We start from the raw sequence: 13,860 nt of genomic DNA on the forward strand, positions 1-13,860 counted from the left end.
GATTTAAAATATCAAAGAGCTATTTAAAAAAAACTTCAATACAACATTTTAATCAAAATTAGCCTGAGTTGCGTAATACAAATTTAGAATACCCCAAATTAAAAATGATAGTTTTAACGTAAAACCAGAAATAAAGACACTCATTTTCCTAATTCAAAATAATATGGTGTTCTTTGTCTTTACCTTTTCGGGGGGTAATATTTCTTTTCATTCAACCATGGCAGGTTGGTGCTTAATCGAACGGTAGGAGGAAAAATGGTGAAGACGTGGAATTCTTCAGCTCACTGCTGTCAAACATTTTCAGCATTTGTTCCGGGACTGTTTGATTAACCAAAATTAAACATTAAAGAATGTCAATTAGCTCGAAAGTTGCTTAAGTTTGTTTTGGTATTTTGGTTATTCTGCATTCAAACTAGACAAAGTGAATTTGAAAATGAAACCTCGCACAATACGACTTTGCGTGCTGGAGTCCTTCGTTTATTTGTGTTTACATTCCTAGTGGTGTGGAACAGGTGTGATGCAAGTATACACATTTTAGTTCTTCGTTTTATCTTCTTGGCATAGAAACAAGTGGATGGCTTCAGTGCGGCGATCGGAGTCATGTTTCAGTTCTCGGTCCGTGCGTATCTGCAGAGGCAAAGGAAAAGCTCTCGTTTGATCTGTCTCAGAATGAACTTTTCTTCGCCAAGCGATTTCCAGCAGGCAACACGGTGTGACTGACTTCTTAGCAAAAAGCTCTCAGCGCCTCCTGGTGGTGCCGTTGCCGCTGCTACAGTTGCGGCTCAGCTGGGGGAAGCAGACGGCGGGCGTCCTGGAGGTGGGGCCGTACAGACCCAGGTTTCGGGCGGCCGCCGACTTCCTGGGCAGCTTGACGCACGGGAAAGGTGAGAAGACTTGCGGCTTTGCCACGGAGGAGAAGGAAGGCGTGGACGGCGAGCCGGGGACGCAAGATCGAGATGAGGACCCAATGGAGGAGAGGGATGGCGTGGACGGAGAGGATGCTTTGTAGAAACCCCGATCGGGTGTGGAGCAAACGGCTTGGTGAGTGGAGCTTGACGGCGGCGTAGAAGGCGGAGTCGGGGAGGACGACGGCTCGGCGGACGTTAGCGTGGAAACCGGAGAAGGTGACGGACTCAGAGTGGAAGGTGGAGAAAAAGGGAGGCGGGTGTCCGTGTGGGGCGGCGCGATGGTGGAGAAATGTCTAGCGGCGCCCTCGGAACAAGACGAGCCGTCCTGCGTGATTGAAGACGGCAGAGGGGCAGATGGGGTATCCAAAGTCAGATTTTGAGGTTTGTGCTCCAAGACGACGGAGTGCAGTCGCAACTCCAGCTCTTCCGCCTGTGTGGGAACGTTCTCTGCAGCATCTTCGCACGCCGCATCCGCACCCTCTGAGGAGACGGCCACCTCGGCAACACCGTCGCTGACTTTGTCCGTTTTCCCGTTCTCCTCATCCAACTGCTCAGAATCGCAGAAGCCCAACTCGGCTCGGACCCGGGCCACGTTCCGACGATGAGCTCGCATATGAGCCCGCCACGGAGACGCCGCGCCTCCCCCGGAACTCACTGACGACACGCTGCCGTCGGAGGGACGAGAGCCGCAGCGCTGCCTGGCCGGAGAGCCCCGAGCGTGGGACGAAGCCACGCTCGGCCCCGCCGGCAGGGTGGAGGTGATGCTGCCGGAAGCGCCGCGGGGTTTGCGACCCAGAAGCAGATGATTGATGGCGGTGCTGGAAGGGTTGAGTTGCGACGCCAAGACACGGGTGGCGGGACACTTGTCTGCAGGAACGTGAAGAGGGACAGAAATGTTGAAAAGTACAAAGTTCACAAAAAGTTTGGGATTTTGGGTGAAATGTTAGGGAAATTCACAACAAACGATTGGAGCGATGCATTTCTTAAAGAGGAAGTGGCCACCGAGTCTCATCAGCAAATTGCAAGAGTTGCAGGGAGACTAAAAGCGTCACCGAAAGGCAGAGACGTGGACGTCCTTGGAAATGTTGGCATGCAGATCTTAGTTAGAGCGCAGCAAGTTGTGCAAAAAATGTTTGGAAATTTCAAACAGTTGACAGCAGTCAGATTGCAAAATGTCTTTTATTTCCCCCAAAAGCTAAATTTTTGTGAATCAGTTTGTTAGCAGAGAGCAAGACTGAGTGGTGAGCCACGTGAAAAGGCAAAGTTGGATGCTAATGTTGATTAGTGATTGGATGAGAAACAAGATTGTGATCAACAGAATTTGAGCAGACGGACAAATGTAAACTTTTTGCAGCGTAATGTTTCTTGAAAGCCGTTGGATCAGGACCGAATGCGTTAGTAATACCGTCACTTTGATGGCTGCGTTTGTTCTGCAGAAATCCAGGACTTGTGCTCATGTGGGCCCCTGTGTGTCACAAGGTAGCGTCAAATCGCCACTTTTAGCCCCCCTGCCCTATTTCGTTTGGTGCCATCCGGCGGGCCCACCTGTGCGTATGCAGAGCTGCGTGGCTTGCTGCTGCTGCCGCCTCTTGATACGAGCGTACTGCTTCTTGAGCGCGTGGATGTCGGTGCTCATGCGCTCCATCATCATGCTGTTGATGGCCGCCTGGTGCTCTGCCCTGGCTCCTCCCCCCACCGCCCCCGGGCTCAGCGCGGCTATGTTGCCTTGCTCGGCTCGCTGGTCTGCGCGCAAACGGCATTCGCTAGTTAGTCGTTTTCATAATTTCAGATAAAGCGAGCTTTGCGTTTATTTGTATTTGTGTGTGTGGAACTCGTGTGACCTTTGAGGTGTTTGTGGTATCGCTGGATCTCTGGCGCCAGCAGCCCCCCCAGCGGCCCCAAACAACCAAGCGCCGACATCACCGCGTCTTCGTCATCCGCTTCCGCTGTCTCGTCGTCGCTCTCCCAGCCGCTGGCGACGACAACATCACACAAAACGCGTCACTCGAAGGCCGCCGGTTCACACCCTCGAGCGTTTCGTTTGCTTCCCACCTTGCGTAAGGCTTGACTGAGGTAGGGAAGGGCGTGATGTTGTACGTGTATTTCTCCCTCAGCTCGGCCAGCTGAGGGAACGGAAACGCCGCCATGCCGTAAACCTCCTGTGAAACATTTCCGCCTTGTTGTTCAAATGAGCTCCAGGTTACGTATTTGCAGCGTCATTTTTTTACCTGTATGAGTTCAGGAGGATCAATGAGGTTGCGGTCCAGCATCTCCTGAGTCAGACAACCCATCGTGCTATAAAACTCGTCAGCCGTCTGGCAATACAAAATCCTCCTAAACAAAATCGGAACGGAATTTGGAAGTTGTGTCGATGCGCTCAAATGTGGACGCTGAGCAAACGCTGCACTCACTCTCCCAGTCTTTCCCAGATGGCGAGCGCGACGCGGAAGAGCACCTCGGAGCCCTCAAAAAACACCGAGTCCCAAATCTTGAGCACAGTGGGAGCCGGCAAGCACGTGGCAAACATGGTGAGAAACCACTGCATGGTGAACACGTTGGTCAGCGGCGGCTCGTAGCTGCCTGCCAAACATCGACACATGCTTTTGTGAAGTGAAGCGACCGCTGTTGACGGGATGGTGCGATGATGTCATACCTCCCGCCTCCTTATTGGCCGCCTTCTGGAGGTGGTGCAGGTGTTGGGACAGGCGGGGAAGCTTGACACGCAGCAGGTCTCGGAACACCGCCATGTCCACTGGTGGAGACAAAACGGAGGTCACGTGACACACGTGCTCAGGCCGAACGTGGAAATTCATTTCAGACCGACAGAATCGAAAGCCTGAAGACGTCCTTCCAGGAAAAAAAAAAACTCTGCGTCTATGCGGGTGTACCTGACAGTGCACGAAGGTTGTTGGCAAAGTAGCTCTCCGGCAGCACTTTGTCAATCAGGTAGATCATGACCTGCAGATGACGACATCATCCATCATCATCATCACAAACGTGTGGCGAGACGCCGGTCGGTGTCAAGGTCACCTTTAGCGCGTCGCTCTCGTCTCCCTGCGTTACCAGCAGGATGAGTGCAGCCAGCACGTTGAAGCCTTGGCAGTAACCCACCGCCTTGTTCCAGCGGGCGTACGCCAGCAGAACCCGCTTCAGGACCACCCTGTCCTGCTCCCCCTCCTGGCCGCAGTAGGAACTGCAGCCTGTCCTGTGCAGGTCCTGGAAGGTAAAATGCGCATTTCTTTTCCTGATGACTTGAGTAATTTTTTGACCAGCGAGGACCTGAACTTGTCCCGCTGTCGTTACCTTGACGATCTGGATGCCCAGCGAATCATCGTCTGGGTTGCTGCGCTCGTTGAAGGCGAAACGGAGCGTCTTGTCCCAGTCGATGGAGATGCTGTGGAGGTATTGATCTGCCAGCGTCAGCCATACCTACGCACACGCGCACACAATGGTGAGTAGTGTACGTCACAAATGGGATGCTCGTGTATGACTCACCCGCTTCCTCCACTCTTTGGGAACACCAGTTGGAAGTCTGGCCACAGCTTTCAGGGCGTCGTACCACTGCAGCACACAAAACGCGACACTCTAAAATGTCTGACTGGGATAAATATTCATCAAATAAATATTTGTATGTAAAAAAGACTGTGCACTTTGGTATATTAGCTTGATCCAATCAATTTGAATCATTTAATTGCATTTGACTTATTTTTGCTTGTATAGCCGCTGAAATTGTTTTTAATCAGTTTGATCTACAGCCAGCAAGTGGTAAATACAAATCACCGATAGACGCCTTGCAAATAGCTCTGTCACATTGATTTGATTTACTCAACATTTACGATAAGAAATTCTAAATGTTTTTGTCAATAATTTCATGAATTTGTATTTAATAGCTTTGTTGTTACTGACAGAATGTGTTGCCTTTTTTTTATTGACTAATGGTGAAACTTTTGCTTTCTTGGTGGTCACTTCATGACACGAATATGCTACTGTTTGTTGAATTTGTTGTGTTGATTTCTTGTTTTCTGAATACGTTCAAAAATGATTTGTGCAATTATCATATTAGCTTGACTGAATGTATGTTTATAGGCTGCTTGGAGGATTTTTGACCTGCTGGAATCCATTCTTCCCAACAGAAGGTTCAATGGTGAACTTTAGCCTTGCGTCCACTCCTGCCAACAAAAACAATCCCAGGTAAAGTTAGACATCGTACAAAAATGGCTGCAAATATGTAGATTTGTGTTTACAGCAGTATGCCTTATTAGCTAAAACTATATTTTAAAGGCAATACAAAAAACGGCAATGTGGATGAAACGTGTATGACGTAGAACAAACACGGTTGTCCTGCTTGCGCATGCGCAGATAACACGGAAGTGTCGCTGTCCCTTTTGTCGCGGTGCTAAAAATGGACATCCAAATCCAACCCGAATCATGAAATCCACAAGGACTAATAATTATAGTGGCTGAAAATAATGTAGATAAGGCTGCCCTACTTTGACGCTCCTTTATCAAATCGCGCTTGGATTCACCCCAAGTTGGACAACCTGCTTGACTAGCCTCGTCCGCTTGGCACTCGACATTGTCCGCCATTCCCGTTTTATTCCCCGAGTTGTCTGTCCTTCTTGATGACTTGTTTGTCTCTGCTTACTCGCAGCATTTAGAGAGGATTAACTCGCGGCAAGTCCACGCCCACTTCGGTTGTCAATCACATTAACACCACTGCGCGGCCATAACATTAGGTACACCTGCACATCTAATTTGCTGACATTTCCACACAAAACAACACCAGCCGCAAACTATGTAGTGATTACAGAGTAGGGAATGAGATTAAAATCTATAGTTATTTATTTATAGTTTTTCTGTACAGGTGCATCCAGCCATCGATGCTTGGTTTTGGTGACGTCACGGCAGCAGTCGCACACGGTAAAAACAGCCATGGCGCACGTCACCTGGCTCTAGCGTGCACAGGAGCCTGGGCGCGCTCCTCGAGATGCCGTTGCGCTTCCTCAACACGCTGCTGATGATGTTGCCGACCCCGCCCGACGCCTGCTGTTGCTGCTGCTGCCGCTGCCGCTGGCGGCCGGCCGCTCGAGGCCTCCTGCCGGCCAGAGACGAGGCGGACACGGCGGAGGCGCCGCCGAGGCGCTCCTGTCGCATGCTGAGCCCCGAACAAGTCCGACGTGCCGTCAGCTCATGATGGCAGAGCAAAATGGTTTAAATCCCCGAATGTCCCGTTTGGAACCGTAAAAATGAAGAGTGCTGCGGGTGCGGGTGATGCTCAGCACCTCTTCCTCATCCCTTTTTTTTTTTTTTTTAACACGTGATCCGGAGGAGGGGGAGGAACTGCACCACCAGGGTGAGCTCATCCCCAATTTCTTATGGTTACCTTTGCAAAGGAGGTCAGAAGAAAAAGTATATACATCTATGTAATACCACCAATTGGGGCAAATGGAAAATTTTGAATGACGTGTGCGTGTTGAAGATGTCATAATAGTTAGAGTAAATGTTTATTATTGTGGTTGTAGTTCCCAATCCATAAAAAAACATATTACTCCAGAAAAGCACCTTATTCATAATAGTGTTATCTGTAGTTTGACCCAGCAGTTTTAAGAGTATGGCAACAGAGATGACTTTCCCCCTCCCAGATCAATTTACTCATGCTTTTGTCCTGAATGTCCTTTTTGAATGCGTACCCATTCCTTACTTGATTCTGATGATTGAAATAAATGTTTCTTACGTCGTTTCTTGGACACGGCTTGAAGGCAGGCGGTGATGATGTCGTAGTTCTTTTGCAGTTTGTGGACCAGTCGGTCTCGCCTCCTCAGCTGGCGAATCAGTTTGGCGGATTGGACGCTCGTGCGGTACTTGACCTCCTGGATGATTGCGCGGAGCTCTTCGGGCTCTGCGGGACAGGGAGGTGTAAAGTGTCACATGTCTGTCCAAAACGTTTCCACAAGCTTTTTTTTTTTTTTTTTTTTTTTTTTTTAAATTGTATTTTTTTTTTTTTTTTTTTTTACATAAATTTGTTGTTGTACTACAGTCAATATGAACAGTACAGTGGTGACCACCTTTTTGATGTTTCATATTTCAGTGCCCAGGCCAACAGGGGGCAGCAGAGAGGTTCAACAATCAATTGCCTGTCATGTGATCATTGTGATGAGTATGCTGCGGGTGTGAGCAGCTCAGGAAGTCCAAAGCTAGGTGTTGGCATTCTGCATTGTTTAACTTGACCGGGGGGGCGTTTTGGTGGGGGGTTGGCTGACTGGTGGGCAAACAGAGGGGGCGTTTTGGTGGGGGGGTTGGCTGACTGGTGGGCAAACAGACCGCCGCCCTGCGCCACACTCATGCACCTCACACACACACAAAAGAATGTCAACATCCTCATTAGCGTTTAGTCATGTCTTAAATGTTTTTCAGAACAGTTTGGCTTCTTGAATCAAATCCGTTAACAAATTAAAAGCCAAAGAAAACAAAATCTCTTTATTTGCCGGGTTAGCACCTCCTGCTGGTGTGGAGATTGTTGCTCAAGCAGGCACGTGACCCAAATACAATTATTTGTCTGGCACACTTGAGCGTTTTGTGTGCATGCCCCGACCCTTTTGAGTTGAATAATTGAAATGCAAATTGGTCCACAAAATGGGTTCATACTTGTTACATGCAAATGAATCATTATGAGACACTCGCATAGAGTAAATCACATGTAAAACGTGTGGACAACATATTGTTAGAGTGCATGCACACTCGGAAAATAACTGCAGTTTCTTTTGTTTATTTCCCGAGGTGTTGCATGACTTTTTATTTTCCAGTGCACGTGAGTTTTAATTATATTGTGTTAAATCTTAACTGAGACGCGCATAATCAGACAATCGCGTAACTTTAATACACTGGCCGAGTTAAAAAAAATTTAAAATAAAATTCCATTAAACATGACTAAACGGTGACGCTATTTTGTCACTGTAAAGTGATCCAAAGAGGATTATTGAAGGCCTTGCGCCCACCTGCCCGATCCTTGACGTCGCTCACCTTTGCGAGCCAAATAGTTGACCTGGTGTCTCCTAGTGTGTTTTTCCTGGAGCTCTTGCAGGAATCCGGAGCCGGCGTTGCAGCGGCCCTGGAATGCATCCGGACCTGACGCCTCGGTGGAGCTGTCCCAGCTGTCCAAATTCCTCCTGCCGCTGTACGTGTCGTAGAGCTCCACGAGCAGGCAGTCCACGATGGACGTTCTCGGAGTGGCCGCGTCCGGGTCGCTGTCATTGACCGAAGGCGGCGGCGGCGGCGAGAACGACGCGGCTGACGTCGTTCGCGAGCCACCGGGAGGGCTGGCCGGACCGAGCCACCGCTGGAAGCCGGAGAAGTCGTCTAAGTTCACCACATCGTCGCATATGTCAACTCCCAAAAGTTGAACCTCGGTCGCCATGGTTGAGCATACAGGAAGTTCCGCGAACTACTTTGTGCGCCCGGAATTAAAGTTTTGCTGAAGTTGCGGGCTTGGAGGACGGAGATGGTGCATCGCTGCGTTGCGTTGCTCCCGTGCGAACGCGCAGGTAAGAAGGTCCGGTCCGAGCGAGGCTCCGGTCACTTTTCACGCTTGCCTCCCTTGTTTCCTGGCTTCCTTCCTCGATCTTTGACGTCCCACGCAATCGGCCAGCCCACTTTCGGCCCAACAAATTCTGCCAAAGTTTGTCTGGCACGACAGGTGCGACGGCTTTGAACAACCAATCGGAGTCCAGATCTCACACGCGCACACACACGCACACACACATAAAAAACTGACAAAAGCCACCGTTCCGGTTGGCTCCCTGAGGCTGCGTTGTAATTTCTGCCTTGAATTTGAGTTGATCGGTGAGTTGAGAGACTTCAAACTAATCCACACTGAAGGATGTTTTGGCCTCCACTAGGGGGCAGTGGTGGTTGAATTATACTATTTGCGGCGCTAGACGGGAGCAGCAACCGCTGCATTACTCCGCCACAATTCCAACAAATATAGGCATAGGCAATGGCCGACGATCTACGGTATTGGGATGCCGTTTGTTCCATTGTTTTATGTGTTGCTCGAGCACTTATTTGACACTCTGTTGCGTTTGTCTTTATTCCCACAATGTGTGTATATTGTTTTGATTACGTTTTGTGGTGAATATGTTGCACTGCTTTTCGTTTCCTGTTGATCTTTCAATATTAGCACATTTATGTTCATGTCTTTATTGATGATCTATTTTAAAACAGGGCTTTCTCATCTTTGTCATTAAAAACACCGATTGACATCGAGGAGTGTCATTCTTCACGAGGAAGCCAACGATCAAACAAAGAAAGGAAAGAATTAACAGTGGGTGTCAGATAGACTCGGTTTAGAACTCATCGGGATTACAACGCTCGCGGATGCTGCGGCGACGATTGCTTCATCAGGTCTGGAGAAAAATAAATGTGGTTTTGATGAATTTTGTGGGAGTGCGTTTTTGAATTGACAATGGCATGTACATTCCATAAATGGTACAAAGCTATAAAAAATGTTTGCAGAAGAGATGAAAATGACAATAAAATACAAGATTAGTTTTTGTCTGCAGTGTAGTCCATCATATTGATAGTGAGCTCCAGCAACGTTTTCCCGTAAACAAAATGCCGAGTCGCGAACAAACTAAGTGGTGTCTTGGAATGCATTTAATTTCATAAATTGAAGCATATAAGACACATTTTAAATAGCTACAAATAACTCTGTCTTAATTCGCAATACTATTTATATACGTTTAAAATATGTGTGGCGCCCTAAAACGATGGGGGATGAAAATGCTTTGCATCACAAAAACATTGCGTTCGTTCTTTCGTCAAAACGTCGGGTTCCCTGAGAAGAATGAAATGATTTCAAGGCAGGGACGTCGCATTTTCGTCATTTTACATGGAGCAAAAGCTTGGATCTGTATGTGTGTGCAATATGCTCATCTTAAAATGGGAACTTGGAAATGGTAAATTCGTTTTTTTTTACAAGACGACACTTCTACTCTGAAAAAAATACAATGAAATTGGAATAATATTTGATCGTTGTTAATTATCAGTGTAGTAATACGTCTTTTAAAATCTAAAATAGAACAATTTCACGACTGTTTAACTTTTTTCTTATTTTAGAATTAAAATTTTAGACTGTGCCGTTTAACACATTTACGATAATTTGTCCATCTACTTCATTATTCGCTACGTCACATTGTGTCACTGATAGTGTAGCGCTTCATTCGCCTGACTGGTGTGCGGGCAACGTGGGTTCGGTTCCCAATCGGTGACGGTGTTTATGTCTACCCTGTAATTGTCTGGCGACCTGTTCAGGGGTGTGGGGAGCCCGTAATTAGCTGGGATAAGGTCCAGCACCCGCCCGCCCCTCTGTACAGGATAACCGGTGTGGATAATGACATGTCTGCGTCAACTTTTTTGCACGCGAACGAGTTTAGCCGCGACCCGGATGTTAAACCGACCGGAAACGGAAGCAAAGAATTGTTTGGAAATCTTATGCTGTGTTTTATGAGTATGTCAGCGTCAACTAAAACTTTTTGGCACTCTGTGTGCAAGGGCGTCCACATTGAATGGATATTGGCTCCACGTCGACCTGCTCAAAAGTGGCGACGCGTTTGTGCAAAGGTAACGCGTCCTCAACTTTTCCACGTTTTCACAGCCTGTTCCTTTCGCAGTATATTTCTGTTTAAAAAGAAACATTGTCTCATATTTAGCGTTTTCCTCGTGCGACTCGATTGGATACAATCATGTGGTGCCTGTGCACAATCTAACGTCGCGTTAGATTCACTGTTTGCTATTTGGTCACGTGACTATTTAAAAAAAAAAAAAATTGAACTATCTGCCCAAAACGCGAAAGTATCGATATCTTAAAGTACAAATCGATGTATCGTCTGTTTTAATGCTTTTAAAGATCTCACTGACCTTAACGAGTGCATTTCTGCTTTTGATTAAAAAACGGACAGCCTATCATCGAAACAAATGGTACATTTAATTATTTGCGGCATAAACATTTTAGAGTATTTTAATACTTTGTCGTTCTTGACTGGAAAGCCACGTTTTTTCTTTATGCAAATGAGGGGGATATGCAAATTAGGGCATATGCAAATGAGTTCACTCAATGTTTGTTTTTGTTTATTTTTACAGGATGGAGGATGGTGTCAATGTTGTTTTTGTTTATTTTTACAGGATGGAGGATGTTTTGGACACCAAACAACCAACAGATTCAGAGCTCTCGACATCTAGACTCGTCTGCACTCCAAAGATGGCAACTTTTTTTCTGGACAGGTGTGTGTTCTGTTTCAAGGCAAGGGACTCCATGCTGTGTGCTTAAGGGGATACCTTGCCAAATCGGCCCTAAAAATTTAATTTTGCCGATTTTCATTTTAATGAAAGTTGCAGATGCAAAATGTTGGTGGCCAGCTTGCAGAGTCCATGACGGCATCTTCACTCGGAGCTCCTGCACACATTCCAAAAAAAAAAAAAAGTCAGTCTTAAAATTTGAAATTTGTCAAGCTTGGGTCACCTCACAGAATGTTCATCATAGCGCCATGTTTCCCCCAACACCTACAACAAACAAAAAAAATATTTAATTGACTTTAAGTCAGAGTAGTTGCTGGTTTCGGTTCTCCGGGGCTTTGATGTGCTTTGGCGCCACCTAGTGGACACAAGCCGGAAGAAAACCAACACGTGAGTATTGGCACAGAATGGTAAATGTACCTTTGTGAAGGGCTTCACTGAAGCGCGTCTCTTTGCAGCTTTGGGGGAACTACAAAAGAAAATTTTGTTTAAAAAAATGTTCACGTCAGCTATTTTGTTTTGGAGAGTGATCAAACCTTCCATGTTGTGGCTCATCTTCACCATGTGCTGAAACAAATTAAAACATACTTATTTGAATGCATTTGAGTGTTTTTATCTCACCAGTGACGAGAGCAGAGATCTCAGCAATGACCTGCAGCACGATGGGTGGGCTGAAAGACACAATAACATAGTTAGCAACACGACATTTGGTAAGCACATTTAAATGGAGGTAAAAAAAAAAAAAGACTGCTAGCCTGTGGACAGAAATTAAAACAAATAGTTGATTCTCATTTGAATTGTGAACATACAAACGCTGGCAACTTACCTTCTGCCAAACGCGGCTCTTTTGCTACAATGCAGAAAAATAGAAAAAAATTACGTTAGTTGAAAAGCTCACAGCGTTTACTTACCGCTTTAAATCTCAAGCGTTTGTGTAATTTTATCCGCGTTTGGGATAATTAAACACTTGAGCTGCAAGATAGAAAAGTTATTGCACGCCGAAAACGTGAATTAATGGTCAAAGTTACAATGACGAGTCTAAAAAAAGAAACTTTGACAAACCTTTTGGTCATCTTGTCCAGTCGGAGAAAGAGAACGCTGCTTGAAAAGCTCACGTGTGATGTCACTTACTCGTGACATATCCACACACTTAGATGCGTGAGCACAGCTGACTCACTGGGACAAAAACTAAGTGCCATGCACATGCACAACATCAGCACACACTTCTGGACATGTTTTCAAATGACACTGATGTGAACCAACTAAGTCAAATAGATATTTTTTTTAACGAACTTGGCCCACATCATTGTCACTTCAAAACATGTCTAGAAGTGTCATGCAGTACATGAAGCACAAGTTGAAGTTGAGTGAGAAAGGTCGGCTGTACTCACGTCCACCTTGTGGTGCAATGTGACATCACACATCAGCTCCTCAAGAACAAAACACTGCTCACAACTCACTTGGGTCCAAATGCAGGCTGGTGTCCCTTCCGCAGGTCCCACAAGTCTGTCGGCTGCACCTTTGGACCCGAAAGCTCCTCAGTCTGGTCAGGCAGAAAACAAGAAAAGCAGTCAGTCTATTTGATGAGCTTTTATTCACCCAATTGGCCATTCCTTCTTCTTTACATACATAGAGCAATACCAAGATAAAAAAAAAAAAAAATCAAATAAACCTTAAGGGCTCAGGTTAGAGCTCAATTGACGAAAATAAAAACTAATAACATTTTCACTGCAAATATTGTTAGCTGTATAAATGTAAGATGCACTTTCACTTAATTTTGATTTTTGAAATGTTGCGGGCGGTATATTTTTATTTGATTAAAAATGTTAACTATAAAAATATTGGTAACTAGCTACTCAATTGTTTTAAACATAAAGAGGGGTTAGAAAGGATACTAAATTTAGCTGATAAAAATATACTGCATATGTTAGGGTCCTTAAATATTGTGTCAAATAAGTCTAATGTAAACGATTTAAGATTTTAGAAAATAACATTGTTTACATTTCTTGTTTGCTTGGGTTGTAATTCCAATATTTTATAGGAAATCTGATGCCGATATTGGTTGATAATGTTGGAATAAAACAATTTTGGACAGAAAAAAACGAGATAGTTCGTTCCCGTTCAACCGAGCCAGCAACACTGCCCTCTAGCGGACACTTTTTCAATAAGTGAATGCTGCTAATTAATTGGACACCAGAGTGTTCCTTGCGGGCGTGCTCGATGTTTTACGGTAGCGAGCGAGTGAACTTCCAGTAACGTTGAGAGGAACAATAAACTAGAAGGCCCAAGTGCCAATTATGATCATAGATTGAGTGCATACCGACATTTACATATAAAAAAAATCGAATGAACAGTTTAAACGTGTTTAAATTAATTACAGCTGATGGTTACCAGAAAGTTCTTCTTCCCTTTTTTGACAGATTACGACCTACTGTCCAGGAGATCGAAAAGGCATTTGGTAAAAAGTAAAGTGTAAATAATTCAAATAAACACAACACAGTGCTTCGAGAGCATGGCTATCAAGGCCGCACAACGTGTACCGTCACGCCCCTGGTAAGGCAACGCCCCTTATACTCTATGAGTCATCATAATGCGACCAAGTGGTTCTGTAGTGTAATCTAGCCTATTAGCAATGAGTGGTGTCCATTAATTTATCATACCT

The 13,860-nt window shown here is 45.8% G+C and overlaps 1 protein-coding gene and 3 long non-coding RNA genes across 11 annotated transcripts; 2 read left to right on the forward strand and 2 right to left on the reverse strand.

The window, feature by feature from the left end:
• The first annotated feature begins 272 nt into the window (after positions 1-272).
• On the forward strand, positions 273-7,150 carry LOC148341151 (uncharacterized). Of its 2 annotated transcripts, none has more exons than XR_015842001.1 (3): positions 273-5,099; positions 5,773-6,261; positions 6,997-7,150. It is a non-coding gene; the product is annotated as an uncharacterized LOC148341151 (long non-coding RNA). The 2 variants fall into 2 exon arrangements; XR_015842002.1 differs by lacking the exon at positions 6,997-7,150 and having other exon boundaries at positions 273-4,359; positions 4,995-5,099; positions 5,773-6,864.
• tbc1d30 (TBC1 domain family, member 30) lies at positions 456-8,746 on the reverse strand. 6 transcript variants are annotated; one of them, XM_088287801.1, is made up of 15 exons: positions 7,929-8,746; positions 6,643-6,807; positions 5,016-5,077; positions 4,404-4,469; positions 4,212-4,337; positions 3,939-4,124; positions 3,797-3,866; positions 3,562-3,660; positions 3,320-3,488; positions 3,137-3,242; positions 2,961-3,067; positions 2,750-2,880; positions 2,454-2,651; positions 2,314-2,373; positions 456-1,775 (listed from the first exon to the last, which is right to left on the reverse strand). In XM_088287801.1, exons 1-15 carry the CDS (start codon positions 8,320-8,322, stop codon positions 739-741), a joined length of 2,976 nt encoding a protein of 991 aa, XP_088143927.1. In that variant the 5' UTR covers positions 8,323-8,746; the 3' UTR covers positions 456-738. The 6 variants fall into 6 exon arrangements, with proteins under 6 accessions (XP_088143927.1, XP_088143928.1, XP_088143929.1 ...); XM_088287802.1 differs by lacking the exon at positions 2,314-2,373 and having other exon boundaries at positions 7,929-8,743; XM_088287803.1 differs by lacking the exons at positions 6,643-6,807; positions 7,929-8,746 and adding an exon at positions 5,855-6,545.
• Positions 8,747-11,262: 2,516 nt separating this feature from the next.
• On the forward strand, positions 11,263-11,799 carry LOC148341153 (uncharacterized). The gene is made up of 2 exons (XR_015842065.1): positions 11,263-11,588; positions 11,657-11,799. It is a non-coding gene; the product is annotated as an uncharacterized LOC148341153 (long non-coding RNA).
• On the reverse strand, positions 11,302-13,811 carry LOC148341154 (uncharacterized). 2 transcript variants are annotated; one of them, XR_015842063.1, is made up of 7 exons: positions 13,590-13,811; positions 12,659-12,741; positions 12,025-12,048; positions 11,851-11,869; positions 11,735-11,765; positions 11,619-11,667; positions 11,302-11,358 (listed from the first exon to the last, which is right to left on the reverse strand). It is a non-coding gene; the product is annotated as an uncharacterized LOC148341154 (long non-coding RNA). The 2 variants fall into 2 exon arrangements; XR_015842064.1 differs by lacking the exon at positions 11,735-11,765 and having other exon boundaries at positions 11,820-11,869.
• Between the last annotated feature and the right edge of the window lie 49 nt (positions 13,812-13,860).

Source organism: Idiotropiscis lumnitzeri, chromosome 2, assembly GCF_059441095.1.
Source record: "Idiotropiscis lumnitzeri isolate Australia: NSW breed Sydney's pygmy pipehorse chromosome 2, RoL_Ilum_1.0, whole genome shotgun sequence".
Classification (NCBI taxonomy): Eukaryota; Metazoa; Chordata; class Actinopteri; order Syngnathiformes; family Syngnathidae; genus Idiotropiscis; species Idiotropiscis lumnitzeri.